Source organism: Geospiza fortis, unplaced genomic scaffold, assembly GCF_000277835.1.
Source record: "Geospiza fortis unplaced genomic scaffold, GeoFor_1.0 scaffold112, whole genome shotgun sequence".
Classification (NCBI taxonomy): Eukaryota; Metazoa; Chordata; class Aves; order Passeriformes; family Thraupidae; genus Geospiza; species Geospiza fortis.
The window spans coordinates 10,641,878-10,655,670 of record NW_005054298.1 but is presented as its reverse complement, the minus strand read 5'-3'; the positions used below and the strand labels follow the sequence as shown (position 1 = coordinate 10,655,670).

At 37.8% G+C, this 13,793-nt stretch overlaps 1 protein-coding gene across 1 annotated transcript in view; it reads left to right on the top strand.

The window, feature by feature from the left end:
- The window catches only part of EPB41L5 (erythrocyte membrane protein band 4.1 like 5), a 51,325-nt gene that overhangs the window by 17,695 nt on the left and 19,837 nt on the right, over positions 1–13,793 (top strand). The window contains 11 exon segments of the mRNA XM_014307401.2: positions 1,399–1,443; positions 1,755–1,848; positions 3,596–3,690; positions 4,091–4,178; positions 4,809–4,897; positions 5,074–5,143; positions 5,868–6,037; positions 6,502–6,608; positions 7,295–7,322; positions 9,529–9,571; positions 9,869–9,984. Of these exon segments, the coding sequence (XP_014162876.1) occupies positions 1,399–1,443; positions 1,755–1,848; positions 3,596–3,690; positions 4,091–4,178; positions 4,809–4,897; positions 5,074–5,143; positions 5,868–6,037; positions 6,502–6,608; positions 7,295–7,322; positions 9,529–9,571; positions 9,869–9,984 (945 nt within the window).

Sequence of the window (13,793 nt, the reverse complement as noted above, 5' to 3'; positions counted from 1 at the left end):
TATCTACTACTATGGAACGTTTTCATCCAGCTTGACTTGAGTTCTGCCAGTCAGACCTTGCTGTGCAAGTTTTAGCTGGGCAGACCTGAAACCTGAGGGCTTTTAAACACTGTCTGCCTGCCTAGCTAATCCCCCAGAGCAGGACAGCAGCAAGTTGTCCTTCTGTCTTGACACAGTGTGACACCTTGAAATAGCAGAAGCAGTGGGAAGCAGAGCTGTGCTGTGGGTTATAGGTGACACTGGCAGGGGCTTTCCCAGGGTTCTGCCTTTAAACAACAGGACACTCAGCTGGAGCTTCTCAGCTTCCACAGGTGCAGCTTGCTCATGTTCTCAGCCAGTGGTCATGGAGCACAGCATGGGAAGTGCCTGAATTGTGTGGAAGTGTTATGTGGCTGATAAGCACAGACGGGTCACACCCACTACACACTGGAGGCCTGTGTTCATTTTCATATCTGGGGTCAGTATCAACCAAATTTATTCCCCATGCAGAGGCTAGTGTTCAAAAGGTTTTGGTTAATTAATGGTTTGGCAACGTATTTGTGGACTTCTGTGGTACCTGTAGGAAAAACACCTGCACCTCTTTTGTGTCTGTGTATGAAAGAATGAGGAGACACGGGCACATGTTGAAGCAGAAGTTGTGTGTAAGGTTTCTGGGAGTCTGTGCTGGAATTCAGACTGGATACCATGGTGGATGCCAGTGTTTTATACTTGATGAGAGCTCTTCTCTTGTTAAAGGAAAGCTGTGTACCATAATGGAGCAAAGGGCTGCTCTTCAGAGGTATTGGAACAGAATAATTGGTATTGCACACCAAAGGGATTCATAGTCAATATTTGCCCCACTTCTAAGCAAAAAGAGTAGAGGATATGCAAGGCAGTGTAGGAAAGCTGGCTCTGAAGGGTAAACAAGTTGAAAAGGCTGCAGCCTGCTATTTATTTTTAGTCACTTTGCAGTCAGCATTCCAGGTTAGATTTTAACTAAGCAATCCATAGTAGAAACATTTGTTTTTTTCAAGACTTAAAAATAACCATTCTTTTTTGAGGTTGGTATATGTATGAATAATGAAGGGAATGTGGAAGATGCAACTTGTTCTTTGCTCAAGTAGAATCAGAAGAGAATAAAAAATATATTTACTTCAGTACCCTGTTTATTTTTCCATGCAACACTGTAGTTCAGCTTTTGACAACTTGTACTTTTGGGTTTGCTTCATTTGAAATGCCTGCAAAACACACAAACCCAACTGATAAAGCCTTGAGAGGTCATGGTGCGGTTTCTTTCGTCTTGGAAACTCATGTTAAGAGTAGAAAACATTTTTATTTGTCAAGCTCTAACTTACTCGTGTTATTGAGTGACACATTAGCACTATTACTCAATGACTTATTTCTTATTTAATCCTACAGGTATTTATTTGTTCTGCAGCTGAAACTGGATATTCTTAGTGGAAAGTAAGCAGCCTTTTAAACCATTACAGTGTGTTTAGCATAGAGTTTATTACATTTATATTTGAATAATTAATAAGTTTTGCTTAGTAGTGTAATGTTATTTTTTTCCTCTAAAATACTATTGTTTTATGCATGAATATCAGGAGAGGAATGCTTAAATAATGTATTGCTTATCTCCTGATAATTTTCTGAAAACCTACCAATACTTTTAAATTTTCTTATCCCAGACATTTGCAGTTTCTTACTGTCAGTTACATAAGTTGTCTGCTAATGGTGTCAGTTCAGGTTTTAACAGTGCATTTCTCTTTTGGCAGATTGGAATGTCCTTTTGACACTGCTGTCCAGTTGGCAGCTTATAACATGCAAGGTGAGTAGGTGCAAGAAAGGAAGGGTGAAGTTGCACAAACAGTTTTGTGTAGACTCTTATTAACTGTCTAAAAAAGTCTGTCCTTGTTATGTCCATAAAATATTCTCTGCCCAGCCATTAGTGATCCAGTGTGAAATGCAGATCTTTTAGATTGTACTTGTGCTTGAGAGTATATACAGAAAATTCTCAATTCCTCAGGAAGCAGAACAAGGAGGTTCTGAACACAAACAGCTTTGCCCTAAAGTTGTTTTCTCAGGCGCTCATGTGCAAATCTGTCCACTTTCACAGAAGATACGAGGCCTGCAGCCTTCCTGAATCACTTTGATGTAGTAACACAGCTCATTACTTTTTCATCATATAGGTTCTGTCAAGTGTTGTCTTTGTTGTCCAAATCAGATAAAAAATTGGTTTTGTTTGCACTGTGTATAAAATACCAGCTTTTGACTTCCTCTTATTTGTAGGAACATCTTAATGCCCTATGTCTCATGCTTATACTTGAGTATTCCAGGTTGAACTGCACTTGTTAGGATTTCAGATCCTTCTTCAGCCCCAAGATGTGATATACTCTGTTTTCCTCAGCTATACAGCGCTGTGTTTGAGTCATCTGAGATTTTATTAATCAGTTGTCTTTAACTTTCGATTCCAGATGAAAATGTGTTGTTTGGATGAGGGTGTGATGTTAACAAATGTGAAGTTTCCTATGGTTTCAAGCAGAGGAGCTCACAAAAGAAAGAGGGAAGGCTTGAAGTTTTAAAAAATGCCTCCTGCAGTAGGCTTTTGGGTCCTTATTGAAGCATATAGATATATGGATATATGGCCTTATTCAAGCCAGTTGATGTGCCATGTGTTTGGGCCACACAAATTCTCCACACAACATATATCTTATGAATCTGCTGTACTTACTCTGCATGAGACAGGACTAAGTCACTGAAATTTGTTCTCTTACAAGTATTTTTCAAAACACTTTCTTCTTTTCATGCAGGAAGTGCTAATGGCCCTAAATCATGTGTAGGTATAAGAGTTGGGATTAAACTGTGAAGACACTTGCCTTTTTAACCTGCTCTTTTGTGTGGAAGGAAAGCAGTTAGAATACATTCCACAGTTAAAAATATTAGCATTGTTAGAGCCTTAAGATACAGGTTCAGTAAATAAGATTTTGGAAAAACAAAGTGATCTAATTAGGCCGTATAGCCACTGCTTTTTGTGGTGGTCTTTTCTCTATCCACAATGAGGCCTGTAGCAGGGCTTTAATCTTACTGTCTGACAGCTGTGTACTTTTATTTAAATCAGCTGGAACCTAAGCTGGCTTTGACAACATTCCTTTGAACAGAGGCAGGCCTTTTAGTGGGAGTAAATTATTATAGAACTACAGACTTCCTCAGTCAGCATTTAAAAAAAAAAAAGAAAAAGGAGGGGGTGAAAAGACTGTTATTATGCTTGCAGCATTCAGAATCCAAGAAATAGAGTTTTCTATCAGTAAAATAGTAAATCAGTACATTTTTGTAAAGGTTTCTAGTTGTCAATTTCAGCATTTTAGATATTTATCTGTCTTTAAAACTGGACTTGTTAGCATCTGTGGGAGAAGGAGTTGTATTTTTGATGTGGCAAACCCCTTGACTGGTATGTTCTTGTATGTTTTCTACATAACATCTCTGGATATAGGAGAAGGAACACAAAAAGAAATTTAATATTTTAGACTAACTAGAAAAGTGTGCAGAAATTCTTCTGTCTGCAGAGATTTCCACTGTGTTTATTGAGAACAGTGCCTGACAGTGTTCTTTTTTGTAGCTGAACTTCTCTGAGCTGGTGTCTGAGTTCAGATTTGTTCCCACTCAGACTGAAGAGATGGAATTAGCTGTTTTTGAGAAGTGGAAGGAATGCAGGTACTAGATCTTCCAGTGAATGCTGTTTGCACTGATTTTTCTGTGAGGAGAATCTATTGAAAAGATACTGCTGATGCTTCTTCTGTGGCCTTGTTCAGAAATAGAATTTTAATATGGTTCTGTCCTATTTTGTAAAAGAATATAATGTGATAAATGAAGCTTTTCAAAGGTCTGAGTAAAATGATGAGGTACAAAATCTTGAAAAACAGTAATTTTTGCAGCAGCATGTTCAGATTAAAACTTTAAAAAGTGACCTTAATCTTCAATAAAGTGAACAGGTGTCACCAGTGTTTACATTTTTCACAACTTTCAGGAAGTTCTTTTCCTCTTTCCTCATTTACCAGTTTTTCCTTTCTGTGCTTTTTCAGGCATCTACCTAACAGCAAAAATTTTATTTCAGGGGCCAAACACCAGCACAGGCTGAAACTAACTACTTAAACAAAGCTAAGTGGCTGGAAATGTATGGCGTAGACATGCACATAGTCAAGGTATGTTTAACCACAGCATGGTGACCTTTGGAAATGACAGCGTTAGTTTTGTGTTGCATTTCAACACTAGTTCTGCTTTGAGGGGGGAAAGAAAAGGAATATTGTTCTCCTGCAATCTATATAATAAGTGATCTGGCTTTGTGTCAACATTCCACTCTTTGGTATATGTTTCTAGAAGGTATAACTTGAGTCCAAGCATATCTGCTGTATGTTAAATCTGTGATTGATGTGGAAGTATGTACTACAGTTTGTATTTAGACTTAGGAATTTTGTGAAAAATCATAGTAATTCAAATTTGCTGGGGTGTAGTCAGCTACCAGCTGAAGAACTACAAATAAGCATAGATCTCCTGTGGAGACACAAGTGCAGCAAATGCATAAGGATTTCTTTATTACACAGACAGATCAAGAAACTTTAATTTTCCTCTTTAGTCAGCCTTATTGAAGGGTTGCGAACAAGAAAAATTCATTACATGAGATCATCAAACTATAAGAGTTTTGTTGTGTAAGATAGCAGACGTGTGTAATTATAACACTTTGCTCGGACAAACAAATTACATTAATCACTCTAGTAAATTGGATAGAGGGTAAAACACAAAAATGAATCTAATTTTTCTTTTGTGGCAATTAGGCAAGAGATGGCAATGATTACAGCCTGGGACTAACACCTACAGGAGTTCTTGTCTTTGAAGGAGACACAAAGATTGGTTTGTTTTTCTGGTAAGCTCTCTGATTGTACACTAAAATCTGTTCTCAATTTTGGTTCTTTTGCTTCTTTTATGATAGCAAAAAAGAAAATTGTTTGGGTTGCGAGAGCGCCATGAATATGAGTAACTTACTTTCTCAGTAAGTTACTGAAAGATAGACATAACCTGCACTTTCTGTTCATCTGGCAGGCCAAAGATAACAAGGCTTGACTTCAAGAAGAACAAACTCACTCTGGTTGTTGTTGAAGATGATGAACAGGTAGATAAATATCTGTTTAGTTAAATCTCAGTCTTGATTATACACTACTAATGTACATACTCCTAATCTTTCCTTATAAGATTTATATTTAAGTTTAAATATAAGTTTTATATTTAAGTTTTGAGAATTAATGTGGATGCCTGAAAGATTTTTGATTGTGGTTTGTGGGGGGAGGAAGGAAATGAAGGGACTTAAGTAAAAGGTAAACTTTTCTGTCATCCATTTTTAAAAACAGAATGCCTGGTGAAACTAGAGCAGGTACTTTGGAAACAGCGTGCATTGCGCAAGAAAGTTTTAAAAAAAATTCCACATACCACATTTAGTAGAATGAATTACTTAAGCAGGTTTCAGAATTGTTTCTATGGCGAAGAAATTGCCTACACCTGAGACAATTAAAAAAGTGAGCATTGGTAATTTGAGAAGATTAGATTTGGAAGTGAAACCGTTTTAGCCTCATCAGCAAGTACCTTCCTGTTGTAATAGTATCTTCCAATTTGTAGTTATTCAGAGGTTTGTTAAATATATGGACTCCAGCCTTTTCCAACTTTAGACTATAGCAATTGTTCATTATAGCTTCTGCAAATGTTGATTTTCCTGCCTAAAACATTTTTTAAAATATTTATTAGGAATCATAAAAACCAAATTTTATTTGGCTTGTATGGAATTTTAGCTTGGACTTACTCAAGCCCCTTGTAAGTTGTCAGTGTGCTTTGTGTGCTTTAAGGGAAAGGAGCAGGAGCACACTTTTGTCTTTAGACTGGATCATCCCAAAGCCTGCAAACACTTGTGGAAGTGTGCAGTGGAGCACCACGCCTTCTTCCGGCTCCGGGGGCCTGTCCAGAAAAGCTCCAGTCGGTCTGGCTTCATTCGCCTGGGCTCTCGCTTCCGATACAGGTCAGTGTCACTGGCACTTGGCACACACCTCCTGGCTTTCCTTGCTTTCCTGGATGCTGGGGTTTAGTCCCTTTATCAGCTTTCTCTGTGACTTTTGGCAATATTACTTACACTTTATTCTCTCCTAGAATTTTCAGCTTCTCCCAAAACTTGTGCAGTGGGATCACAGAAGTATGCAGAGGGCACACATATTTTGACAGCAATTTAGTATTTAAAAAGTTATTGCTTCTGCCATTTGTCTTGGGGAAATGGCGTGAAGAAGAGAATGTTTCTAAAACTCTTACCCTCTTTTATGAAAAGTCTTTTGAGGTGTGAAGTTTGGGATGTTTTTTTAGAACTGACATGAGATAGTAACCTATGAATTTAAAATAGAAGTCTGATGTTTTTATGAACATTATCTCTATTCCATCATTAAAAATAAGCGATGTATTTTACTGCTTTGCACTCTTACATGGCATTTTTAGTGGGAAAACAGAATATCAAACCACAAAGACCAACAAAGCCAGGAGATCAGCATCCTTTGAAAGAAGGCCCAGCAAGAGATACTCAAGACGAACCCTGCAAATGAAAGGTAAAAGAACTTCCATTCTGAGAAGTATAATCCAATGTGAGAATCAGGTAATCATCTCCATTAAAATTTCTGGGTAGGAGTTCTCCTGTAGCTGTTTGCCCTTCTCTTGAATTTTCAAAATTAGGTTTTCTTTGACTTAGTTAAGAGATCTCATGTATTTATCAGAAAAAGCTTGTGTCCAAAGTATGTCCAAACCAGCTTGCCCATGAAAGTTACACAGTAGGTCTTGGTATGAAGATGGAAAACTTGGACTCAGCAAACAATGATATATTAATTAGGGTACTTTTGATTTATGAATTGAGTTCAAAATTTTTGTCACTGAGATTTTTTTCATTGTTGTTAGGAGCTGTCCTTTGTTGTCATGATCTGACAGCAGCTGATAGCTTGTTTCTGACTCCCACTCTTGCATAGGTCAGGTGTGACAGCCATGTTTGCCTTCAGATACTTGCTTAAATCTGGCTTTGGTTTGCTCTTCAGATTTTATTATTTTATTTTCCAATTTAGATTTTTTTTTTCACACATTATACTTGAGATCTGTGCAACTTTTGCTCTTTTGTTTCAGCTTTTGCTCTTTTGGTTGCCTACTTTTAGGCAGTGCTAGGCTATTTTTATTAATCATATAATTAATATTTAACTGGTAACCTAATTATAAATTAAATTTTAATTAATGCTTTATATTTTTGCAGCATACACTGCTAAACTGGAAGAAACAAGGTAAGATGCATTCCAGTGTTTGAATTTCTGTCTTTGGTGTTTGGCACCTGTACTTGAGCACATGTCTGCAGAAGGAGGATATAGTGTTGGACTCTTAATTGTGGTTTAGCTGTGGGTATTGTTTGCTTTATATAAAAGCTAGTGTTCAAAGCAAAGCTTCTGTGTTGCTGCATACAGGCAATTTTGCCAGACTTGCTTACTAGCTAGCCAAGAAGTTTGTTTATTACTAGCTATAATTCTTGCTGGATATGAGCTGTAGTTCATGTGCTGCCATGTAAAGAGATCAGGTAAAAGTTTGTGAGGAGGTCTTCTATCTGAAGTCTGCCTGCTCCAGCTGTGTGACTGAAATACCTCATTCAGTGAAGGTCAAAGACAGGGAAAAGACAGTAAAATGAGTATTTTTGAAATAAATTGATGGGTTTCTATTCTGTATTACACTTGCATTTATTTTCATGCATGATCAACATTGAAAGGGAAGCCTTTAGGTTCTTTATTTTTCTACTAAAAGTTCCTGGATGTGTAGGTTCATACTTGCTGTTGCAATGTAAATTACTCATATGTGTCTGAATCATATAATTTTCATACCCTTCCTTAAGGGAAGAGAGGAAGCCAGGTTAAAAAGAACTGCCTGGTAGTGAACAAACTTAGGTCACTCAGTTCTGGTTTCTGTCCTTTGCCTTAATTACTTGTGAACACTTCAGTGAGCAGTTGCAACCAAATTACTTTTTAAAAAGTAGATATTCGTAGATATTAAGCACCATGGTGACCACCACAGAATGCCAAAAAAACATTTCAGAACAACAGACTTAATGCAGCCCAACATTTTCTGTCTGCAGTAGCAGGGCTGGTTCTTGCATGAGAGCAGAAGAAGTCTGGAAGTGGGGAGACAAGGCTACAGTGTGACTTGCTGTATTGTTTTTTCTTTCTATATAATGGGAAAGTACTCTGCAAAACTGTGTGTCATTGAGATCCTCTGCATGCAAAATGTGCCTGTTTCATTGGTGCTCTTGTCACACTGTGTTGTCATGCCCTTCCCCAAGTTTCAGGTTGCTTAGGTCATTCTGAGAGTAGGAAGAGAAACTTCATGTGCAGTTTCTCCTCCTGATAAGACTGCGGTCTCCTGATCTGTGCTTAGGTGTGGCACTGTTGTGTCTCCACAGCAAGCTGTGCCATTTCTGAAACTCAACACTCCAGTGTTGCTAATTGAAATGCATCATGAAAGATGTATGCTGCTCCCTTCTTTGTGTTAACCCAGCACAGGAGAATGTGCTAGTCAGAAGACACTCCTTAATATTTCTGAAAATTCTGGGGTAACCTCCACATTCTCTCAACAGAGAAAGGGGGAAGGGGGAAGCAGGCAAGGAACAGCTTGTTCAGTGTTGACATAATGGTGTTTTAAATAAAATAATTCTCAAGAGTCACTGAAGTAAATACAGAAATCTATTTGAATTGTCAGCTTGCCAGGTTGGATAGCTGTTATCCAGGGCATAAATCAGAAAATTAACAGGTCGTAAGAGATGGGAACCTTTTTTAAAAGGCTACAAGTCTGGGGAAAAATTTTGCTTTGCATGAAATCTATAATGCATCATTACTGCTTTTAAGTCTCTCAGAAATGTGCAATGTCTCTTGCAGGTTCAGAAATCATCAAGAATGGGGATATGGGTCTTATTTAATTCATCAAATATAGTAAATATTTAATAACATAAAATTATTATTAATGCTATGCTGAGTTGCTGTGCATGTAAATTTGAATAGCTGCTTTTAAGTCCATCAGAGGTTGTATGCAGAAGAAACTCTTTAATTTTTCTGATAAACTCTTGTGATGTGAAATGTCAGATCAGGAGGGTTCTAGTTATGGAACAAACATCTACAGCATATAGGTTAGCTTTTCACAGTGTCACATTTTTCTGGCTGTTCTAACTAAAATGATACAATTTTTGCTTTAGAAGTGCCTACCACATCTTCCTACTGAATCAGGAAGACTTTTTAAATCAAACTGGTTTAGGAAAAGAAGAGTTAAAAACAGATGAGTTGCAGATAAACTACAGCTGGAACAGAGAAAAAACAACTTGATACCCTTTGTGAAAAGAGATTAATACTTCGGAAATATCTTAGACTGTTTCATTGTGAAAGTCCTTAGAGTTCTACCAGCCTGCAAAAGCAGTTTGTTGATCTGATTCAGTTTTAAATTATTCTTGTCTTTCAGTGCTGCAAACAATGCTGTTATCAGCCAAACTAATGGATCACAAGTAAGGACTTTCATTCTTTCTAAAGGCAATTTTCCTGTGTCTAAATAGATTTGAAGATTTTGTTATTTGTTCTTGAAATCCAGTGATTGACCAATTGAATGTTGCAGTTAACTATTAACTGTGTACAGTGCTGGAAAAGACTGGGCATAGATATCCAGTGTTAGGGAAATAAGGGAAGAAAATTGCCTCGCTTTAGCTTTGTGCTTAAGAAGAAGTGTTGCTATGTTTTGTTCACTTTAATGTGTCATCACTTCATTAATGTGTATATAATAACTTGTCTATATTCTGTCTCTAAAGAGCTGGAATGCAAAGCCAAACCTACCTGTCCTAACAGCGGTTCCTTCTGCACCAGTCTTAGTGGAAATAGAAAACCTCCCAAGGAGCCCAGGAGCCAGCCAGCAAGATAAGAAGTGGTATGTTAAGCTGTGCTGGGAAATGAATTCTGATTACTTATGCATGATTCAAGTAGCTTTTCCTTTATCTGTGCTTAAATAAGCTGCCATCTTTATATCTCTAATGTAAGTTGACAATCAAGTTAGGGATGATGCAGCTGATTTCTTCCTATGAATTGTATGTGGAGAGGTGAGGACAACAGGCTTAGTCACTGCCAACCAAAAGAAAATTTCTTCAGGGGCTAAAGGAATTAAGGAGGACTAGCATTTTAAAGTCTTGGAGAGAGTTCAGTCCTTCTCATTTGCCATAAGCATGTAACTCTTTGCTTGGTATCATGGGGTCCAACGACTTAACCTTGATCCTTAGATAATACAGAACCTTGTAAACTGGTATCCTTGTGAATTGTCTTTTGAACCTTTTGAAATAGGCAAGCTGACTTTTCTCATGTGCTTGTGTAGAATGGGAGCTTGAGGAAAATGACACAAGCTGAAGATAAGAGCTTTGATTTCATGTAATCAGAGTATTTGTTTTATGGATTAGATGCATCTCAAAATGAAGAGGATTTGTTTGAAGATAGATAAATGTACACGTACATTTATCTCTTTTCTTAAACTAATTCTATATTGCAGAGCTATTTTCAATCCAAAAATTGGCATATATCAACCCAGTACTTGTGCACAGGTCAACTTAACTTCTTTGGCTCCTCTTGCCTGTGACTTCTCCAAGAAGGGAAATTCTGGCTTCTGCCAGACTCCTCAGGAGCAGTCATGGTAGAATGGAGTGACACCAAAGCTCTTATCCTAAGCAATTTCAGCTCTCAAGAGAAAGGATCTTTCTCCCATTGTCAGCCATATGAATCTGCTTTGCTTCAGTATCTCTTACAAGTATATGGTGCCTGTTTCTAACAGTGCTGTGACAAATGTACTTCAATTGTGTAAATTGTATTAATTTAAAGACTTCTAATACTATCAGTTTTGAATGATAAAGGGGATGGTAATTCTGCTTTGAGTTGCATTTTATTGACATTTCAATCAGAACATATGATGATAAATGTTGTTTTTCTTTCTTTTGCCCTTGATTTATCTAGTATCTGAAATCTGTGCTTGTCTATGGTGGGATCCTGTTGATCGCTCGATTCCTTCCATGGTGGTGGGTGAAAGGTGGTGGCATCTTTATTCTTCAGCATTCTCAATATGGTTATATTTTTATTCTTTTGGCCTAATTGCAAGATGAGTGCTAGTCACCTGTATTTCCTTTGACGGAAATGTTTGACTTGGCCCCAGACCAGATCTTCTTGCGTACCTGATTTGTGCTAATGTTCCTGCTCGTGTTTGCAAGGCTGCTGTTGCTTACTGAAATCCTGCTGCTTTGGTTCTGAAGCAGAGAGGGCTCTATAGCCACTTGGGTTTTGGGTTTGTTATGTGCGTTTTTAGGATTGAGAACTTGAGCCTGTCTGTCTTAACATTGTCCAGGAATCTCAGCTTACATGCCAGCTGCTGCAGGGTATAGTGTTTGTATAGAAGAGTGGGAGTGAATGCAAAACATACCTGCATGTAACCCAAAACAGTGTGTCCTAAAGAAAACAAGCTTCTTGGCAACTGATGCATTTTAATTGAAGTGCAATGCTTCTGCTGTGTCTGTGTTACATTTCTTTGAGACATTGTTAGTGAAAGTAGTTGTTTTCTGGTTTTACTGTGTTCGCTGGAAACAGTACTGCCTGCAATAAAGGGCAAATCCAGCTGTAGGAAAAAGACAACAGTTTGGAGCTGAGTCAGGAATTGAGCTACATTCTGATTTCCTAGATGGGGAGTGGGGTTAGGTTAATGGAATTGCCAGAACATACATATTTATTGCTGGGCGCTGTGACTTGGCTATTGTGCCTGCAAGGGTGTCTGGTGCTGCTAACAAGATCTCCTTTCAACTGCTACTGTCTTTAATTGGCCTGTTTCTGCATGAATTATCTTTGCTTTCTGTCAGAAAAATAGTCTTCTTTTAGAGAGAGCTTGCCAAAGATTGTTGAGAACACCAAAATTTTCTGGACTGTGGATTTTGTAGATAGTTAGATTGAAGGGGTTTAGAAGTAAGGTCCTGACCTCCTGGATTTCTATACTCTGCTTGGCAGATGCCTCTATTGGCTACCTTGCAGCTTAGATCCCTTCCCAATGTCAATGTTTCCTTTAATTTAAAATGTTAATGCTGCAGCTGCCAACAGCAATTTTGCCAGATTGTAGAAAGTACTTTGCCAGATATGAAGGATTTTTTTGCTAAGTTAGGACAGTAGACAGAGATTTAATATTTAATTCCTTACTATGGGATAAGTAGGGAAGTTTTTTTTTTTGTTTTTTTTTTTTTTTTTGCTAGTGGATGTAGCTTTCCTTAACCACATCCATGAGAGAAATGGTAAAATAAAACAATGAACTGTTGGGGATTGGAGCCCTCAGTATTCATGGGTCACTTCCTCAGTGTATTTCACAGAAACCAAAATTCTGAATTTACTCATGGGTGAGCTTTGTATAAATCCTGTTTCTTTTCTAAAGGAGGACTATCCCCAAATGTTAATCATTTACCACTGTTGTAAATCCTGCATGCTTTTCTGCTCGCCTGCCTTAACACGTGTGATCTTCCAACTCAGCTGTCTGCTTGGCTGTTCTGGAACATGAGAAGGTGGAATTTGAGCTGAAGGCCGTCTGACCCCTCTATGTGAACAGCAACAATCCTTCCACTTTGTTTAGATTTGGCTCATTAAATCGAATCTTTTACGTTAAACTGAAGGAATACGTTTGTTTTAGGAATTTCCTTACTTTGGTAGTTTATGAAGTGCTTTTTTCCAAGCACTTTTTTGATATATGACTCTACCTTTTATCAGCCTCTCCTAAAACATACTGGTGAAGGATCCTAGTGCTACACAGACAACAGTTAACAGATCATTGTCCATTTTTCAAGTATTTTAAAATTTGGCTGTTTTCCATTAATTGCTTATCCCTGCTGCTTTGGAGATGTTTGTGCCTAAAGCCTTACAGTTTCCCAGCTAGGGGCTCCTGCGTAATAATATTTTTCAGAAGACTGAATAAAGTGATGAGTGTTCTCCCTTGCACCACTTTCTAGCTTTTGGAGGACTTCATACCAACTGTGGCAAAGAGTGGCCATAACTGTGCGCAGCATTTCTGTGGGTTCGATTTTAGGAACTCTAAATTTAAAACTTATAAGCCATTATGCTTTCATAGGCAAAATTAGAAAGTGAGGTCTTAGTTTGTGTTGTGACCTTTTATAAAATTATTCTTTTCCAGCTAAATTTTAATGTTAATGCAAGTTATAGCTGCAGGGAACTTCTTCAATAGTATCAATCCCTTAGTTACCTAAATTGTGGATGATTCATTTGCTCTACTGTTTGCTCCTGCACAGTAATGTTCATTTCTTCTGCGCTTCTATTTTCTTCTACTTTTTTTTCAATTTGCTTTAGAATCTGCACTTTCCAGTCACTTTCAAAACTGGTATTGCTTTAGGTGTTTGCTTCAGGTGTACATTTAGAGCTGCCACTTAAACTTGTTTTCTGCAAATAACATGTGCTGTATATTTGAGGTCTGTTCCTCATTCACATTATTTTCTCCCATCTATAAAATGCACATGATTCTTGCTTACTTCCGTGAAGTGTTTTGAAATATGAAGTGCTTTACATTTGGGAAGTGTAAGCAACATAAACATGAGAGCCGATTCAGATTTGTACAGAAATGTGCACGATGCTGTGCAGAAAGGGGTTTATTTGGCAGCGTCATCATGTGCACCTCTACTTGCATGTCTCTTCCCTCCAGTATTCACCTTCCAGGAATGC